Source organism: Pan paniscus, chromosome 6 (genome assembly GCF_029289425.2).
Source record: "Pan paniscus chromosome 6, NHGRI_mPanPan1-v2.0_pri, whole genome shotgun sequence".
Lineage (NCBI taxonomy): Eukaryota > Metazoa > Chordata > Mammalia > Primates > Hominidae > Pan > Pan paniscus.
The window spans coordinates 32,443,060-32,461,779 of NC_073255.2; the positions used below are offsets into that span (position 1 = coordinate 32,443,060).

At 36.3% G+C, this 18,720-nt stretch overlaps 1 protein-coding gene across 1 annotated transcript in view; it reads right to left on the minus strand.

Annotated features, from left to right (window-relative positions):
* The window catches only part of HIBADH (3-hydroxyisobutyrate dehydrogenase), a 136,300-nt gene that overhangs the window by 92,198 nt on the left and 25,382 nt on the right, over window positions 1–18,720 (minus strand). Inside the window, exons 3-4 of the mRNA XM_003807898.4 lie at window positions 11,215–11,324; window positions 8,251–8,372 (exon numbers count right to left, since the gene is read on the minus strand). Coding sequence (XP_003807946.1) covers window positions 8,251–8,372; window positions 11,215–11,324 — 232 coding nt within the window. The remainder of the gene's footprint in view (window positions 1–8,250; window positions 8,373–11,214; window positions 11,325–18,720) is intronic.

The window sequence follows — 18,720 nt, forward strand, 5'->3', positions numbered from 1 at the left end:
TCATTAATTGTAGGGCATTAAATAATGAAAAAGGAATCAATCCAGCAAGATGATATAACAATTCCAAATATATATGCACCCAACACTGGAGCACCCAGATTCATAAAACAAATATTACTAGATCTGAAAGAGAGATCCAATAATAGTTGGGGGCTTCAACACCCAATTCTCAATGTTAAACAGATCACCTAGACAGGAAGTCAAGAAAAAAACGTTGAATTTAAACTGGAGTTTACACAAAATGGACCTAACAGACATTTACAGCACATTTTATCCAACAGTTGCAGAATATACATTTTTTCCATCAGTATATGGAACATTCTCCAGAATAGACCTTTTATTAGGCCACAAAATAAGTCTGAATAACTTTTAAAAAACTGAAAACAGCCAGGTGCGGTGGCTCACACCTGTAATCCCAGCACCTTGGGAGGCCAAGGCAGGCAGATCACTTGAGGTCAGCGGTTTGAGACCAGCCTGACCAACACAGTGAAACTCCGTCTTTACTAAAAATACAAAAATGAGCCAGGTGTGGCAGCACAAGCCTGTAAACCCAGCTACTCAGGAGGCTGAGGCAGAAGAATCGCTTGAACCTGGGATGTGGAGGTTGCAGTGCGCCGGGATGGCACCACTGCATTACAGCCTGGGTGACAAAGCGAGACTCGATCTCAAACAAACAAAAAACTGAAAACCTGTTAAGTATCTCTTCGTGCCACAATAAAATATAACTAAAATTAATACAAAGAAGAATTCTACAAATACATGGGTGGGGTGGCAGGGAAACATGCTCCTGAATGACCACTGGGGTTGACTAAGAAATTAAGATGAAAATAAAGGCTGGGCACCATGACTCATGGCTGTAATCCCAGCACTTTGGGAGGCCAGCACTTTGGGAGGCCAAGGTAGGAGGATCACTTGAGCCCAGGAGTTCAAGACTAGACTGGGAAAACAGTGAGAATCCGTCTCTACAAAAATTAGACAGGTGTGGTGGTACACACCTGTAGTCCCAGCTACTCGAGAGCCTGAGGCTGGAGGACCCCTTGTGTCCAGGAGGTTGAGGCTGCAGTGAGCTGTGATTGCACCACTGCACTCCAGCCTGGATGACAAGGCAAGAGCCTATTTTTTAAAAAAAAAGTTAAAAATAAGAAAACATGGAAATTAAAAAAATTTATTGGAACAAATGAAAACAGAAACACAACATACCAAAACCTCTGGGATACAGCAAAAGCAGTACTAAGAGAGAAGTTTATAGCAATAAATGCCCAAAGATCATAACATAACATAAAATGAACAGGAGAAAATAAATAATAAAGATCAGAGCAGAGCTAGATGAAATAGAGACTTAAAAATACAAAGGATCAACAAAACAAAAATTTGGCTCTTCAAAAAGATAAATAAAATTGATAAACCATTGGCTAGCTTAACCAGGAAAAGAAGAGAGAAGCCTCAAATAAAATCAAATGAAAAATGACACATTACAACTGATACCATAGAAATACAAAAGATCATCAGAGACTATTATGAACTACTATACGCTTAAAAAGCAGGAAAACCTACAGGAAATGAAAAATTTCTAGAAACATACAACCTACCAAGGTTGAATCAGAAAGAAATAGAAAACCTGAACTGACATTATAGGTAGCAAGATGGAAAGAATAATAAAACATCTTTCAACATGGAAAAGTCCAGGACCAGACAAACTGACAGCTGAGTTCTACCAAACTAATACTAATCTTTTTGAAACTATTGCCAAAAACTGAAATGGGGAGAATTCTCCCTAACTCATTCTATGAAGCTGGAATCACCCTGATCCCAAAATCAGACAAGAACACAACAAAAAAAGAAAACTACAGGCCTATAAACCTGATGAACACAGGTGCAAAAATTCTCAACAAAATACTAGCAAACAGAATCCAGTAGCATATCAAAAAGATAATACACCACGATCAAGTGAGATTTACACCAGGGATGTAAGGATGGTTCTATGCAAATCAACAAATGTGATACATCACAACAGAATGAAGGACAAAAACCGTATGATCATCTCAATAGACACAGGAAGCGTATTTGATAAAATTCCACATCCCTTCATAATAATCCTCAACAAACTAGGCATAGAAGGAACATACCTCAAAATAATAAAGGCCATATACAACAAACTCACAGCTAACATCATATGGAATGGGGGAAAGTTGAAAGCTTTTTCTCTAAGAACTGAAACCAGACAAAGATACCCACTTTCACCACTCCTATTTAACATAGTGCTGAAAGTCCTAGCCAGAGCAGTCAGGAAAGAGAAAGAAATAAAAGGCATCAAAATCGGAATAAAGGAAGTTAAACTGTCCCTTTTTGCTGATGATATGATTTTACACCTAGAAAAACCTAAAACTCAACCCAGAAGTCTTAGATTTGATAAATAAATTCAGTAAAGTTATAGGATACAAAATCAACACACAAAAATCAGTAGCATTTCTATAAACCAAGAGTGATCTAGCCGAGAAGAACATCAAGAAAGCAATCCCACTTATAATAGCTATGAAAAATAAAATAAAAGTATCTAAGAATAAATTTAACAAGGTGAAAGATCTCTACAAGAAAAACTACAAAACACTGATGAAAGAAATTGAAGATGACATAACCAAATGGAAAAACATGACATGCTCATAGATCACAAGAATTAATATTGTCTTTTGTTTTTTGAGACAAGGTCTCACTCTGTCACCCAGGCTGGAGTGCAATGGTGCGATCTCAGCTCACTGCAACCTCTGCCTCCCGAGCTCAAGTGATTCTCCCACTTCAGCCTACCAAGTAGCTAGGACCACAGGCACATGCCACCGTGGCCAGCCAAATTTTTGTATTTTTAGTAGAGACAGGTTTCACATTGTTGCCCAGGCTGGTGTCGAATGCCTAAGCTCAGGTTATCCACCTGCCTTGGCTTCCCAAAGTGCTGGGATTACAAGCATAAGCCACCACATGCCCGGCCAAATTAATATTGTTAAAATGACCATATTGCCCACAGCAATCTAAATATTCAATGCAATCTCTACCAAATTACCAAGTTATTTTTCACAATATCAGAAAAAAAAAATCCTAAAATTTGTATGGACCAGAAAAGAGCCCGATTATTCAAATCAATCCTCAGCAACAAGAACAAGGCTAGAGATGCCACATTACCTGACTTCAAAACATATTCCAAGGCTATAGTAATGTTAAAGCTGGCCTTCATATCAAAACCGCATTACAATAATTCTCCTTCAGAAAGAGTTTATAACACTTGTACTAAATAAGCACAGGTAGCACACTGATAATACAAGCAACATTAAATACTTCTATATAATTATGGAAATATCAACTTTATTGGCTGCATCAGTTATTTACTGCTACATATAACACCCACCCCCAAATTTAGTGGCCTTACTTGTTCACAATTCTGTAGGTAAGCACTTTAGATTGGGTCTAGCTGGAATGTTCATCTGCTGCTTAGCCCTAAGGTCACTAATTCTTCCATTTAGCAATCTTTATTTCCCTCTTGAAATATATGAGAACTCTAGAAAATATTATTTCCTAATACAGTAGAATATGCATTAAAGAACCATCATATCAGTCCTTCAATTCTGCCACTGATCAACAGTATCGTCTTGAAGTAAGTTATCTAATATCTCTTGGTATTACTTCCACCCTTGGTAAAATGGGAGTATCACTGCTTATCCTGTCTATTTCACATGGTTGTTTTTCCAGTTGAAGTCAACTCAAGTTTTTAAACATTTACTGAAGACCAACCATGTTCTAAGCATTACACTGGAAAAACAGAGACTAAAAAGACACCTTTCCATGGTGTGTAAGAATGCGAATATTTTTTTAACTTGGAAATAATCCAAATGTATATCACAATAGAAAGAAAAAATAGTGATGTATTTATATAGAACAATACCACAGAGCAGTTAAAATGAAAGAACTGCACGTAACAACCAAATAATGGCAATACATTTTATGTACTGCACATGGGCATCTAGCCAAATGCGTGAGCAGGGGCTGACATTTAATCCACATTCAATGTGTCAAACCGCAAACCCTGACATAAGGCTACATGTGTCCACAGAAAGGCATACCTTTTTCTTTATACAAAGGTTCATTCTGCTCACCTGAAGGGCTATTTTGGTATACAGAGGTGCCCTTTCTAATTCTCACACAGGTACCAAGTAAACCAGTGGCTCTAGTAACACCAGGGATGAAACTCAGAAATACAGTGTAAAGTGAAAAAGCAAGTCACAGAATATGCTTATTATGGAACATTTCTATAATGTTCCAAAGGTGGAAAATAAACTACTGTTTAGAAATAAAAACATATGGAGTTAAACTTAAAAAAAAAAGCATGGGAATGAGACATGAAATTCAGGATGCTGGTTACCTCTCATCAGAGAGAAAAGAAAATAGGATCAGGGAAACAAGAACTTCAAAGGTAATAAATAGCAAGGCTCTAGTTCTTAAACTGAGTAGGGGGTACGTATTAGTTCAATGTATACTTACACTTTATACCGCACATATATTTTATAAATATGTTGTACATATATTCAATATTTAATTTTAAAAATTGGGGAAAAAAACTTACTCCCTGCACTAAAAAAGCTTAAACTCGAGAGGAAGAGAATCATAGCCTATAAATACAGCGTGATGTGGGCTCTGATAAAGATGTACACTTTAAGGCCAGGCATGGTGGCTCACGCCTGTATTCCCAGCACTTTGGGAGGCTAAGGAGGGCAGAACACCTAAGGTCAGGAGTTCAAGACCAAACTGGCCAACATGGTGAAACCCTGTTTCTACTAAAAATACAAAAATCAGCCAGGTGTGGTGGCAGGCGCCTGTAATCTCAGCTACTCGGGAGGCTGAGGCAGGGAGAACTGCTTGACCCTGGGAGGCAGAGGTTGCAGTGAGCCAAGATTGCACCACTGCACTCCAGCCTGGGTGACAGAGTGAGACTCCGTCTCAGAAAAAAAAAAAAAAAAAAAAATGTACAGTTTGACAGCTTCAAAAAGAAGCACCAACCCCATTTTACATGATGTGATTATTAGGCAGTGCATGCCAGTATCAAAACATTTCATCTACCCTTTAAGTATATACACCTATTATATACCCACAAAAATTAAAATTAAAACAAACAAAAAGAAGCACCAAATAGGCTGAGGCATGGCAAAGTGCTTTATAAACTACTATCTATACTATAAAGTGATAACTACACAAATATTAAAGTGGTTCTTCACATTGGTTTCAGGATGATAAACATAACAGTTTAAGCATTACTTTCGATTTTTAAAAGAAGTCATATAGCACTTAAATACAATTGTATTCTTTCTAATAAGGATAATGTACGCAGGAGCCATTACACAGTGGGTCTAATAAGTATCAAAATGAAACCTGAGGAAAACTTTCCATCTGTTACTCCATAGGCTAGAAAAATGATTAAGTAATAATTCTTACTTTACTCCCCAGAATAATACTTACCAGGAAGTAGGGGGAAACGCTTGACTGAATAAACCAATTGCTTCTCAAAAATCATTACTATTTTAAATTCATCTGAGTTTTTTAAAAAAACTTCTCTTTAAAATACTAACCATAGGATAATAGAAGTATAGTATGTTCCCATTTACAGTTTTAGAATACTACTCTATTTGTATGTACCTATATATAAATCCATGATGCATTTTTTAAAGTCTGGAATAGGAAATAGATGAAGACTTGGGAGAAAGGGATGGGGAGAAATTCTTCAAGTTTTGTTCAAATGATCTCAAAGATTCCATGTTTCAAGATTGATGAACACTGGACTTCTATAAAACTGTGGGCCCATTTTGGGTATCTAAGCGATGCTTTCCCCATATCCCTTTTGAAACCACCCTCACAGAGTTGATGGAGAACTACAAGCCAGGCTTTAGGCAGAATTATAGTCAGGCATTGACCAGGGTGCACTGGGGTACTTCAACCCACTTCCCTGTAGCTGGTAACTAACCAAGGGTCATGCGGCATGCTGACCACCTGCTCCCCCATTGTTCCTATAGACAGAATCTCTGACACTGGACCTTTTTACCCAAGAATTGCTTATGGTGTTTTTCAGGTCCTGAATTCCAGCAGAATGGCTGAAGCCAACCAGTCTCAAGACCTCAACCAAGGAACCAACCAACTCTGCACAGGAATGCGGTTTCTTCAACTCCCTGTCCCAGGAATTCACCCCTTGCTTCTTGACCAATCAGCAATCCCCACATTTTAGCCCTACCTGTTCAGACCCTTTACAAGCTCCATCCCCAAACCCTGGAGGGAGGAGGATTTGAAGGTTCCTCTGTCTCATTTGACTGCCCTACAATTATTAAACTCTTTCTCTACTGCAACTCCCATTGTGTCTGCATACTGGTCTGTTACCATGCAACAAGCAATCAAACCTAGTGGTCCTATAACACTTTGGTTTAACTTTATTTAGTTAAAATACAGTAATTTTTAAACCAGCCTATTTAAGTGGGAAGGTGGAACAGTTTGTAACATACCATGTTAAAAAATATAAACATAATAACAATAAGACCAATATAAATAAGCTGCTATTATATACTGGTTAACCTCATAATGATCATGTGTCAACCAACAAATTACCACAAATCATCCCTGCACAAAGCTTTTAACCTACTACATGTGCAGGTTCAGGTGTATTCAGTTATGTTAGCATTTTTGTACACTAAAACAACAAACCAAAGTTTAAAAATTGCTTGATAAGAACAAAAGAGTAATTTCAAAGTTTTCTCATAAGATTATATTTTAAAGGTTAAAATAATGTTTAAAAATCAAATTGGTATTTTTTATTATCAGATTATAATTTCAGGTTGTACTCTTGAGACCAAAGAAAATCAATCAATGGCAAGAACATTTGTACCATACCAATTTTCAAATTCAACTGCAGAACCACTCTAAGAAATACCTGTTCAGTTTATTAATTCCATCCAATAAAAACCACATTAACGCCAACCTTAAAACTGCTTATTAGTATTTTGTAGGTACTTTTAATCAAAGTACCTATACCACATCATAAATTTTTATACCTAAATCCTATTTAAGTAATTCAATATAACAATCAGAAGAGCCAGCAATTATTTATTCCTCCACCTATATTCAAAAATCATTTGGGATATAAGGTACCTCTACAAGATCATTAAGTTCTTTATAAAAAAATATGAAATGATTTAAATTATTATATTTTACTTTTTAATTCTAAAGCCCACAATCAAGTTTAATGTAACTGGAATAAAATTCATATTCTGCTGTCTACTGCTATACTGCTACAAATACATAATATAAATGTGTACACAGTAATTCTGATTACACAGTAATTTTGGAAAACTTGGAAATTACAGAGAAGCCATACTATAATCCTGTCATTCCAAACTACCCAGATACCTGCTATTAATGTATGAGTTAATAGTAAGTTTTTAGCATTTCATTAGTGGGTCTTTTCTTCTAATTGAGACAATCATATGACTTTTAACCATGTTAACATGGTAAATTATATGCACAGATTTTCTAAAATGAAGCCATCTCAGCATACATGGGCTAAAGGAAACTTGGTTATAGTGTTTAATCTCATTCATACATGGTTGGATTCAGTTTGCTAATATAAAGTTTTTACATCTACATTCATGACTAAAATAAACTTATATTTATTTTTTCTCTTTTATAACATTTCTATCTGGTGTAAATATCAGAGTTATATAGGTCTTACAGAATGAATTGGGAAGTATTTCCTCTTTTCCTGTTCTCTGGAAAAGTTCGTATAAAATTTAGATGATCTGCTCCTTGAAATTTTGGTAATATTCATCTGTAAAATGATCTGAGCCAATGCTTCCCTTGTGAAACAATTGTTTTTCTTTTTTTCCCACTTGTTCAATTTCTTTAACAGTTACAGGATTATTTAAGCTGATTTTTTTTTCATTAGTTCCAAAAAAAATTTTCTAAAAACTGATGTATTCCTATCCACAGTAAATGGACCAAAAATTCACAACACTTCAAAGTTATGACACTTTTTTATCTGAATTTAAGACTAACAATGTTAGTTATTTAGACTTGAGAGTCTAAATAACGTATCAGTTTGGTTTTATTTTTAATGAGAATCCTGTAACAAGTCTAAAAATAACTACCACAAAACCATATGGTACAACAAAACCATAATTGCTACTTTTGACAAACATAAATAGGTTTGCATATATTTTAGCTACCACTTACCACCAGAAACAGGGGCATCCATGAAAACTGCTCCCATTTTCTCAACTTCTTTGGCCAATTCTTTTGAAACTGCAGGATCAATAGTGCTGGAATCTATTAATAATGAGCCCTTCTTCACTTTCCTAAGTAAATAAATAAAAATATTTGTAGTTTACAACTCTGAGTAAAAATTTCATGCAACTACCTACAGAATTAGAATCTGCTGAAAAGCTGCCATATATCAAGGAGGATTTTAGTTTAGTATTAAAAACATTATTAATTAGAACATGTTTAAAAATCTCATTCTTTTTGAGACCAATTGTACTTCAAAAGTAAACCCAAACTCTTTCAAAAGATCCAAAAAAAACCTAATAAAACCTAATATACTACATGGTATAAATTCTGATTTCAGATGAACTACACACTAACCATAATAATAAACATGAAGCTAAGATGTAAGCAATTTAAAACACCTACTAACTTTAAAAGGGTATTAGATAGGACTTAAATTTTTGTCTGTAAAGTAGTTGGATCTTTAAAAAGTAATTTATTTGTCTTTAACAAGCCATACTGCAAATTTCATATATCCGTGTTATTTCCACAATGAAGAATAAACATAAGCAATTAAAATCTAGCCATTTGTGTTGGGATGGCATATTATTTTATAATTGTAACTTTAATGACAAAATAAAATATCAAGCAGATAGAAAGGAAAATATATGAAAGACTCTGGAAATCTCACAGTCTTTTTGGCTTTTTAGGGTAACTTATATATATACACTATAAGGCAGTGTCTATCTTCACTAGCTAGGAAACTCTAACTTAAATTATAATTTATTTAAAGGGTATGGCTAACCTTTAATTCAAACTTTCCAAAGTTCTTTAAGACAGGGTGTCCCACCTCAGCCTCCCAAGTAGCTGCGACCACAGGTGCATGCCACCATACCCGTCTAAGTTTTAAATTTTATATTTATAGAGATGGGATCTCACCATGTTGTCCAGGCTGATCTTGAACTCCTGGGCTCAACCAATCATCCTGCCTCAGTCTCCCAAAGTGGTGGGATTACAGGTGTGAGCTACTGTGCCTGGCCAAACTTTCCAAAGTTCTTACTATAGATATACTAACCCAGAGGGCATGGAATCATGATAAGAAAATTAAAACTGAATAAATATAAATACTGAAGAAGAAAACAGAAAAATCATTGATAAAAACTATTAAAAGGAAAAATCTTTCTATTAAAAAAATAGCACACAAAATGGTTTAAACATAACCAGGCATGGTGGCTTAAGGCTGTAATCCCAAGCACTCTAGGAGGCCAAGGCAGAAGGATCACTTGAGGCCACAGGTTGGAGACCAGACTAGGCAACATAGCAAGACCTCGTCTAAAACAAAAAGAAAAGAAAAATATACATATTAAAAATTGTTTAAACAACAATTTTAGACATATGAATTGTTACAATTCAAATGCAATTGTTGGGTATATTTCACAGAAGAGAAATAGCATACTCTAAGAGTATGTAGGTTTCTCTTTAGCCTAAAAGAATAAGAATTAAGTTTATCAATCTGTGATCTTAATATTTTAAGATCTTAAACCTTTCAACAAATGGAAAATCATCCCAAAAATTATACATGCACTGGGTGTATGGAAATGATCCTCACCCAAAAAAAATATAAAGAATCACCCATAAGAAGCAAATTATAGTTCAATGTAAAGTCAAACTTTTTAAAAACACTCCCTGGACCAAACTGTTCTGATAGCTAGTCACCATATTCCTTAGCAAAGGATATTAACAAATGTAGGGCTATGTCTCCTCAGAAGTTTTTAGTAACTTCTCCTTCAGAGGTAAAGCAGGACCATAACTGTAACAGGCTAGGTAACAGGACAGCTAGGATGCCTCTGGACCACACACACTGTGGCCCTGAGAGCTCCATCCAAAATGAGTGTCTTTTAACCTTCCCTGAAATCTAAACATTTATCTTATCAGTTTTCTGCCTAATATCCAAGTGTCTTTTGCTTCCTTCCAAGTTGGTTAGTTTTCCAACACAATTCAATTACCAGAAACTTCAAATTTCACATATTACAGTTTCCTGAAATTAAACCCTTTCTTTTAGCCCTTCTTGTTACTACAGTGTCTACCAGTTTGCTCTAGCTCTTTGCTGAAATTCAACAACAAAATAAGTTAGGAATAGAAACAGTGACATGAGAAAACTAAGCTGGGAATTCAATCACTATCATCCTAACATAACCGCAAGGGTTTGGCAATAAGCAGCAATTAACCAAAAGGTTTCTCAGAGCCAGGGAAGACAGGCACTGATTAGGAAACCGACCTAAACTGTATTTTACTTAACCCATTTATGCCTAGTGTTCCATTTACACTAAGTTTGTGGGAGTTATTTACATCCTACTGCTCAAGCAGTACATCCTACTCAAGGTCATTGCCAAGGTCTGATTTTTCACAAAAAAATTTGCAACCTCTGACATAAATGGGTTAAAGAGCTACTGCTAACCTTTAATTCCAACTTCCCAAAGTTCTTACTACAAACGTACTAACCCACAGGACATAACTTTTTTTCGTATAATAAAATGTTAAACGATGGTGTTCTTTCCAGTGTTTGGCTATATTTTTCATAAAACCCTTTTCCTGAATTTCTATAAGCTGTAAGAAAATTATATTATTAACAGTTGCAGCTTCAAATGTAAGCTTTAAAAGTCTCTTAAACATGTTACTAGTGAAAGGATAAGTTTAACGCAAGAGTTAAAGCAAAGAAACGGAACCAAAAAATTTTATACACATTGTCACATACTTGACTTCAGTGAAAAAATAAGCCTTTTACAATGAGAAAACCACCACACTATTCACTTTATGAAATAAAAACAGTATAGAAAGGTTTAACAAACACAATTGTAATTTCCTAATAGTTCTAACACGTGAAATTCATGAACTATCATAACAAGAAAATATCCACAGGTGAGAAATACATACTTTAGAATCCCATTTGCTCCGGAATAAGCTTCTATTGCATTGATACTGGTGGGCAGCATTGTAATAATTCTGTCAGCTTTTTCAGCAACATCTGCTGGGGAAGATACTACCTTTAAAAAAAATTGCAAAGGCACATTATTTAAATTAAAATGTAAGCAGTTTCTAGAGCACAAACAGGATCCACTTTTCATGCATGCCTATAACAGTGACAGTGCATAAAGACTAATCCTTGTTCGCAAATGACCAAAAAAAAAAAAAAAAAGCTTACTGCCCAAAATAAAGGCACATCATTATACATATACAGATGCAGTTTCTGTGAAATCAAATCTATCGTTTATTTTTAAAAGTGTGAAGGGAGTTGAGGGTAAAAGGGCAAAACCCAGCAGTCCTGGGAACAGACACACTTCTCATGGGTTCTTCCAAGTTGGATTCCTAAACAGCATAATCTTTGGTATACACTTTGACTAAGAAAAATATTCTAGTACAACAACGCTGGTAACTCAACTGTAGGATTCATTAGTGATTTGGTGGGCAGCAAAATCCCCTAACAAAATCTCAAGTCCCAGTCCCCACCATCCTCCAGTCTGTATTTTCAAGCAAAAAAAAAAAGAAGAAAATATCTGTTTCAGAAAAGAAAAGTCTGTTTCAGAAAAGAAAAGGTCAGGACAAGGACATAAACACTTACTACAATGACTGCAAGTACCACCAGGAAGGCTAACAGTATGAGCTACCGAAACTTATGTGGAAACTACATACAGAATAAAGATATATGAATAGGCATCAGGGCACTCTCTCAACCCTCATTTCTGCTTTAATAATGACCACGAACATACTGCAAAGGAAAATTGCGCTGTCTATCCTGTTTGCTTAGGTGCATGCATGAGTAGATGCACTGTTACTCACATCCCCCATCCCCAGCTCTCTGGCTCTTTTCCACATATTCGCCTTGATAAACCTGGCCAGCCAACTGGCAACCAAAGAGGTCAGGAGAGACCAGGAACTCCCTCCTTGACTCAAACTCTCCTTTAATAGAATGAATCAGCTGGGCACAATGACTCACGCCTGTAATCCCAGCACTTTGGGAGGCCGGAGCAGGAGGACTGCCTGAACCCAGGAGGTGGAGACCAGTCGGGGTAACACGGTGAGACTCCATCTCTACCAAAAAATAGAAAAATTAGCTGGGTGTAGTGGGGCGCACCAGTAGTCCCAGCTCCTTGGGAGGCTAAGATGGGAGGATAACTTAAGTCCAGGCGTTGGAGGTTACGGTGAGCTATGATCGCGCCACCATACTCCAGCCTGCCTGGGCAACAGAGCGAGACCTGTCTCTTAAAAAAAAGAAAAAGAAAAGAAATCCGGCATCCCAACTGTCACAACATCTTCTGCAAAGCCTTTTTTCTCTTCGTTAAAAAAAGACAAAAGACGATCAGGCAGATTATTGAGGATTTCTCTCCAGAATGAGTTACATATGTAAAAACTGACATAATTCTACATACATTATGCATGTAGAAACGTTATTTCTACTAGAAAATGTGAAGGGACATGTAAGCATCTTACAAATAGGAATGCCTCTGCTTTTCATGTGGTAGAAGTTTACACATTTTCTTTTTGTATTTTATGTGCATTTGATGAAAGTAAAAGAATAGGAAGCCAAACAGAGTGCATAATCTAAATATTAAGAGCTAGAAGTAATTACATTTTAATTTTCCACAAGAGACTATCAACTTCTAAATCAAATTCAGGATAAATGTAGCTTTAACAAAAAGCAGTTTCTTAAGTCACTCTTTAAAATTTCAGTAAATCAAGTATCCTGGCATATTGTGTATTAACAAGCTAGGAAATGATATTATAAAATATCTCAGACCCTAAAACAACAAAAAAAGATATTCTCTTTTAATGTTTCACTCTAAAGACAATGCAGCATTTTATAATCTACAATGAGATACATTCAACCTGTATATTTTGATATATAATGAGGACTTGCTACAAATAATTCTAAAAATTAAAAAATTTTCCATCAAATTACAAAGAAATAAGCGCTTAAGTTGCATGAAAACCTTTCCTACACCTTCATAAATATTGAGACTCTAGAAGAGGCAACTATTTCCTGGCAAACAGTTCAAGTTTACTCAAGAAAAGTAGAGCTCAGTGAAATAAGAAAAAAAAAGTTGTAGTAGTCATACTTCTCTACTCCTATACTATACCAAATATATGTTACTTAGTCCCATTTGTTCATCCTACTCTAATAAACACAATGCAAAACAATGGCATACTTTCCTTCTATTGCAGCTCCATCCTTCTAGACCTTTAAGGGACATCAGTAAGACCTGAGGTCTAAGAGTTAATTTCAACTCTCTCTTAGGAATTGAGTTCTCTCCCACTGAAAGAAATTAAATTCCATCTACGTAACTCCTTTAGAGGGGCCCTGAAGGGCACCAACAATTAGCTCACAGGTCTAAGGATGTTTCACAGCTCCAAGTTTCTTAATCCCATAAACTGGCAGTGCCAATTCGGGCACTTGCCAAGTGCATGGGGTGGCCAATCAGCCCCCTGCATCCCTAGCATCTGCTTCTTGAGATGGCTGCATTGCCAGAATACTGCTAACCCCTCAGTTATATAGGAAAGTAGTGTCAAAGCTCACAGGCCCGGAAAAAACACACAACGGTAGTGATAGCTGGAATGTCACCACTGTACTGGCCACAACTGCTCTATACCTAATAACACACACTCTCTTTCTCTCTCTCTCTCTCTGTGTGTGTGTGTGCGTGTGTGTGTGTGTATTTGGTACATCCTAACAGTCTCTAATTTGTACTACAAAGGCATGTTTATCAGACAGATAAACAGACATTCAAATAATCTCACCATCCATGTGATGACTTCAAGACCCTGAAATAATTGACTGACAAAATCTGGCCACAACTCAAAAGCTGGGAGGAAAAAAAAACCAACCTTGTTGCCAGTCTGACATCAACTACAAAAGCCTTTAGAAGCCAAACTAATTAGAGTCCTTCAATTACATTTGCTAATTGAATGGATAAGCAAAGACAGCATGGATCGGTGAAAGGAACACTAATTTGGGAAGCCAGAGACCCGGGTTTAGTTGCAGCTCAGCCAAGAAGTCATGGGTGATTTTGTGTAAACTATGTAACATCTCCAGCTTCAGTTTCCAAATCTATAAAATAAAAACAGTGATTTGGGTTATCTCTCAGGGTTCCTATCTCCAAAGTAAAAAGGAAACTTAGACAGAGATATTTTTCATATTTAGTAATCTCAAGTTCTAAGAAGGTATGGTTCCCATGAAAAAGGGCTAAGGGGACTGGAAGCACGTGCAATGATTCAGCACAATGCACAGCATTTGCAGGACTTTCACCGTGCAGGTTTTCAACACCTCCATAACTGGGGATGGTCATTGGCCTGGCTGACTCTGGGACATGGCTCTGCTCTGATTGTCAAGGCTGCCCCAGACAGATCTCCTGCTAATTCCAATGGCCTCATACTTATACTATTATGAATTAAGATAATTGTACTCTTCTATTATCTCAATTTTGACTACAGGAAATTGGTTTCTGTGTAAACCACAATATAGTCTTTAAGAATTCTTGCAGCCAATTTCTCTGAATTAGACTTTATCTGTATGCCAGTATGCATCAATGGTGGGTGTGTAATATAAAGAGCAGAGGACTGAATAAATTAAAAATCTAAGAAAAATTAAAAATCTGTTTAATAACAAAAAATCTGCTTTGCAGCATGAGGAGGGGGGTGAAGAGCCAAGAGTAATCTGAAGGGACTACACACCCTTTTTACATATCCATTGGAAGAAGCCAAATGTTACCTTGTTGCTTTACATGAAGAGAAAAATCTTGCTGCCTCTTCTAGATAAAACAGTCACATAAGTCAAGTTCAGCATTGCTTCCAAGTAAACCAGATGGGTAACAGAAATTTATAAAGAAACAAGAAGAATGTGATCTTGTTAAACTTGCCACTCCTGTGTTTTTTTATCTTTAAAAGTACTCTTTAAAAGTACTTTTTAAATACTTTAAAAGTAGAAAAGCACAATTACTTCAAAATTAAACTACACTTGAAAAACTGACAAAAGCGCTTTGTGCCTACATCTTGAAACATTTGGTCAACAATGATGGAGCCCACTCAGCAAGAGGCTTTTAAAGCTCTCATTTAACAAGACCTGAGTGGATGCCAGATTAGATCCCAAGAGATTTACTTAAGCAAACATGTTCAGCCTTACAACTCAGGAACAACAAAATGGTTTCCAAGTTTTTAAAGAGAAAACGAAAGAAAAGAGAATCTAATTAAGCCTAGTTCAATCAGAATAAACTCACACAGAAGTGGTGCATACATCCCAGACTTTTGGCATAGATCAGCAGCATCTCCAAGGAAAATCCTAGACAATGAAAATGAAGCACAAGTCACATGTCCTTGATGCTAAGGCTTAAGTTAAAAAGAAAAACCAGTGTCTTCCGCAAAATAAAGGTGGGTCAGAACGGGCAGTGCAGAGCAGACTCTTAAACAGGAATGCTGTCAAATCACTTTACCACCTAGTTTGGTTTTAATTTGTATCTTCATTCTTTCATTTAGAAATATGTCTACATATCACTTCTTGGCCTTTTGGCTATAATCAAGAATGAAAATACATCTATGATTCTCTTTCAACATATTCTGGACTCAATAATGCAGCTGAGACAGCGGTGTTTGGGGTGTGTTGGAGAATAAAGATTTTGGAGAAGTACAGCATAGATACAATAACAGCAGCAGCAGCAGCAGTAATAGTAGTAGCAGCAGCAGTAATGGTACTTTCTATGTGCCAGGTTCTTTTAGGCTAAGAGAAAGGTACTCTTATCATCCCCATTTTATATAAGAATAAGAAATTTAAGCAGAGAAAGGTTAAGTAATCTGAAGTCACACAGCTAGCAAATGGCAGAGCTGAGATTTGAGCCCAGTTTGGTTCCGGGGTTTATGTTTTTAAATCACTGCATTCACAATTTATTGATTCAAAATTTCTAAAATATTAAGATCTGATCATTATTATCAGTTATGTTTTTTAAAAAGATGCTAAAAGTTGAAGTGATGCATCTGTTTCCAACAGAAACACGAATATAATAAAGGGATAAGCTATAACAAACCCACAGCCAACATCATACTGAATGGGCAAAAGGTAGAAGCACTCTTCTTGAAAACCGGAACCAGGCAAGGATGCCCTATCTCATCACTCCTATTCAACACAGTACTTAAGTCCTGGCCAGAGCAATCAGGCAAGAAATAAAAGGCACTCAAATATGAAGAGAGGAAGTCAACCTATTCCTGTTTGCAGACATGACGCTGTATCTAGAAAACCCCATAGTCTCAGCCCAAATCTCCTTAAGCTGATAAACAACTTCAGCCAAGTCCCAAGACACAAAATCAATGCGCAAAAATAACTAACATTCCTATATACCAACAACAATCAAGCCAAGAGCCAAATCAAGAACACAATCCCATTCACGACAGCCACAAAAAGAATAAAATACAGGAATACAGCTAACCAGAGAGGTGAAAGATCTCTATAACAAGAATTACAAAATACTACTCAAAGAAATCAGAGATGACACAAACAAATGGAAAAACATTCCATGCTCATGGATAGGAATAATCAATTTTGTTAAAATGGCCATATTGCCCAAAGCAATTTATAGATTCAGGGCTATTCCTATCAAACTACCAATGACATTCTTCACAGAATTAGAAAAAAACTATTTTAAAATGTATATGGAACCAAAAAAGGAGCTCAAATAGTCAAGGCACTCCTAAGCAAAAAGAACAAAGCTGGAGGCATCATGTTACCCAACTTCAAACTCAAACTTTTCTACAGGGCTACAGTAACCAAAATAGCATGGTACTGGAACAAAACAGGCACACAGACCAATGGGACAGAATAAAGTACAGAAACAATGCTGCACACCTATACCCATCTGATCTTTGGCAAAGTCAAAAAAAAAAAAAAAAAAAAAAACCAAGCAATAAGGAAAGGACTCCCTATTCAATAAATGGTGCTGGAATAACTGGCTAGCCATATGCAAAAAACTGAAACTGGACCCCTCCTTATACCATACTCAAAATTCAACTCAAGGTGGATTAAAGACTTAAATGTAAAACCTAAAGCTATAAAAACCCTGGAAGATAACCTAGGAAATACTGTTTCTAGACATAGGACCTGGAAAAGATTTCAAGACAAAGATATCAAAAGCAATTGCAACAAAAACAAAAATTGACAAATGAGACCTAATTAAACTAAACAGCTTCTGCACAGCAAAAGAAACTATCAACAAAAAGTAAACAGACAACCTACCTAATGGGAGAAAATGTTTGCAAACTATGCATCCCACAAAAGTCTACTACTCAGAATCTAAAGGGAACTTAAATCAACAAGCAAAAACCAAACAACTGCATTAAAGAGTAGGCGAAGGACATGAACAGACACTTTTCAAAAAAAGACATACACACAGTCAACAAGCATGAAAAAATGCTGAACATCACTAATCATTAGCGAAATGCAAATCAAAACCACAATGAGATACAATATCACACCAGTCAGAACGGCTGTTACTAAAAAGTCAAAAAATAACAGATGCTGGCAAGGTTGCAGAGAAAAAGGAACACTTATACACCGCTGGTGGGAATGCAAATTAGATGAGTTACTGTGGAAGCAGTGTGGTGATTTCCCAAAGAACTCAAAGCAGAATTACCATTCAACCCAGCAATCCCATTATTGAGTACATACCCAAAGGAATATAAACAGTTCACCATAAAGACACATGCACCCGTATGTTCATCATAGCACTATTCACAATAGCAAAGACATGGAATCAACCTAAATGCCCATCAATGGTAGACTGAATAAAGAAAATGTGGTAAATATACACCATGAAATACTATGCAGCCATAAAAAAGAATGAGATCATGGCCTTTACAGCAACATGGATAGAGCTGGAGGCCATTATCCTAAGCAAACTAATCCAGGGAAAGAAACCAAATACCACACGTTCTCACTTATAAGTGGGAGCAAAACACTGAGTACACACGGACACAAAGAAAGGAACAACAGACACTTGAGAGTACCTGAGGGGGGAGGGAGGGAGGGAGGGTGAGGATCAAAAAACTACCTGCCAGGTACCATGCTTATTACCTGGGTGGCAAAATAATCTGTACACCAAACTCCTGTGACATGCAATTTACCTATACAACAAACCTGCACATTACCTCTGAACCTAAAAGTTAAAAACATCAACTGCAAGCTTCCTGTGGGCCTTGGAGGCTGCCCTACAAACACACTCATTTTCTGAGTCCATCATTCTGCCCAACTTATTTTAATAAATGCTGATATAATAAAAACTTCCCTCTGATTTTGTTTTTAAATTAAAAAAATAAAGGGATAAGGAAACGTCCACATATTTTATGAAAATGACCACAAATAACAAGTTCAACCAATTATAAATGCCTTATCAGAATAGGTTAACA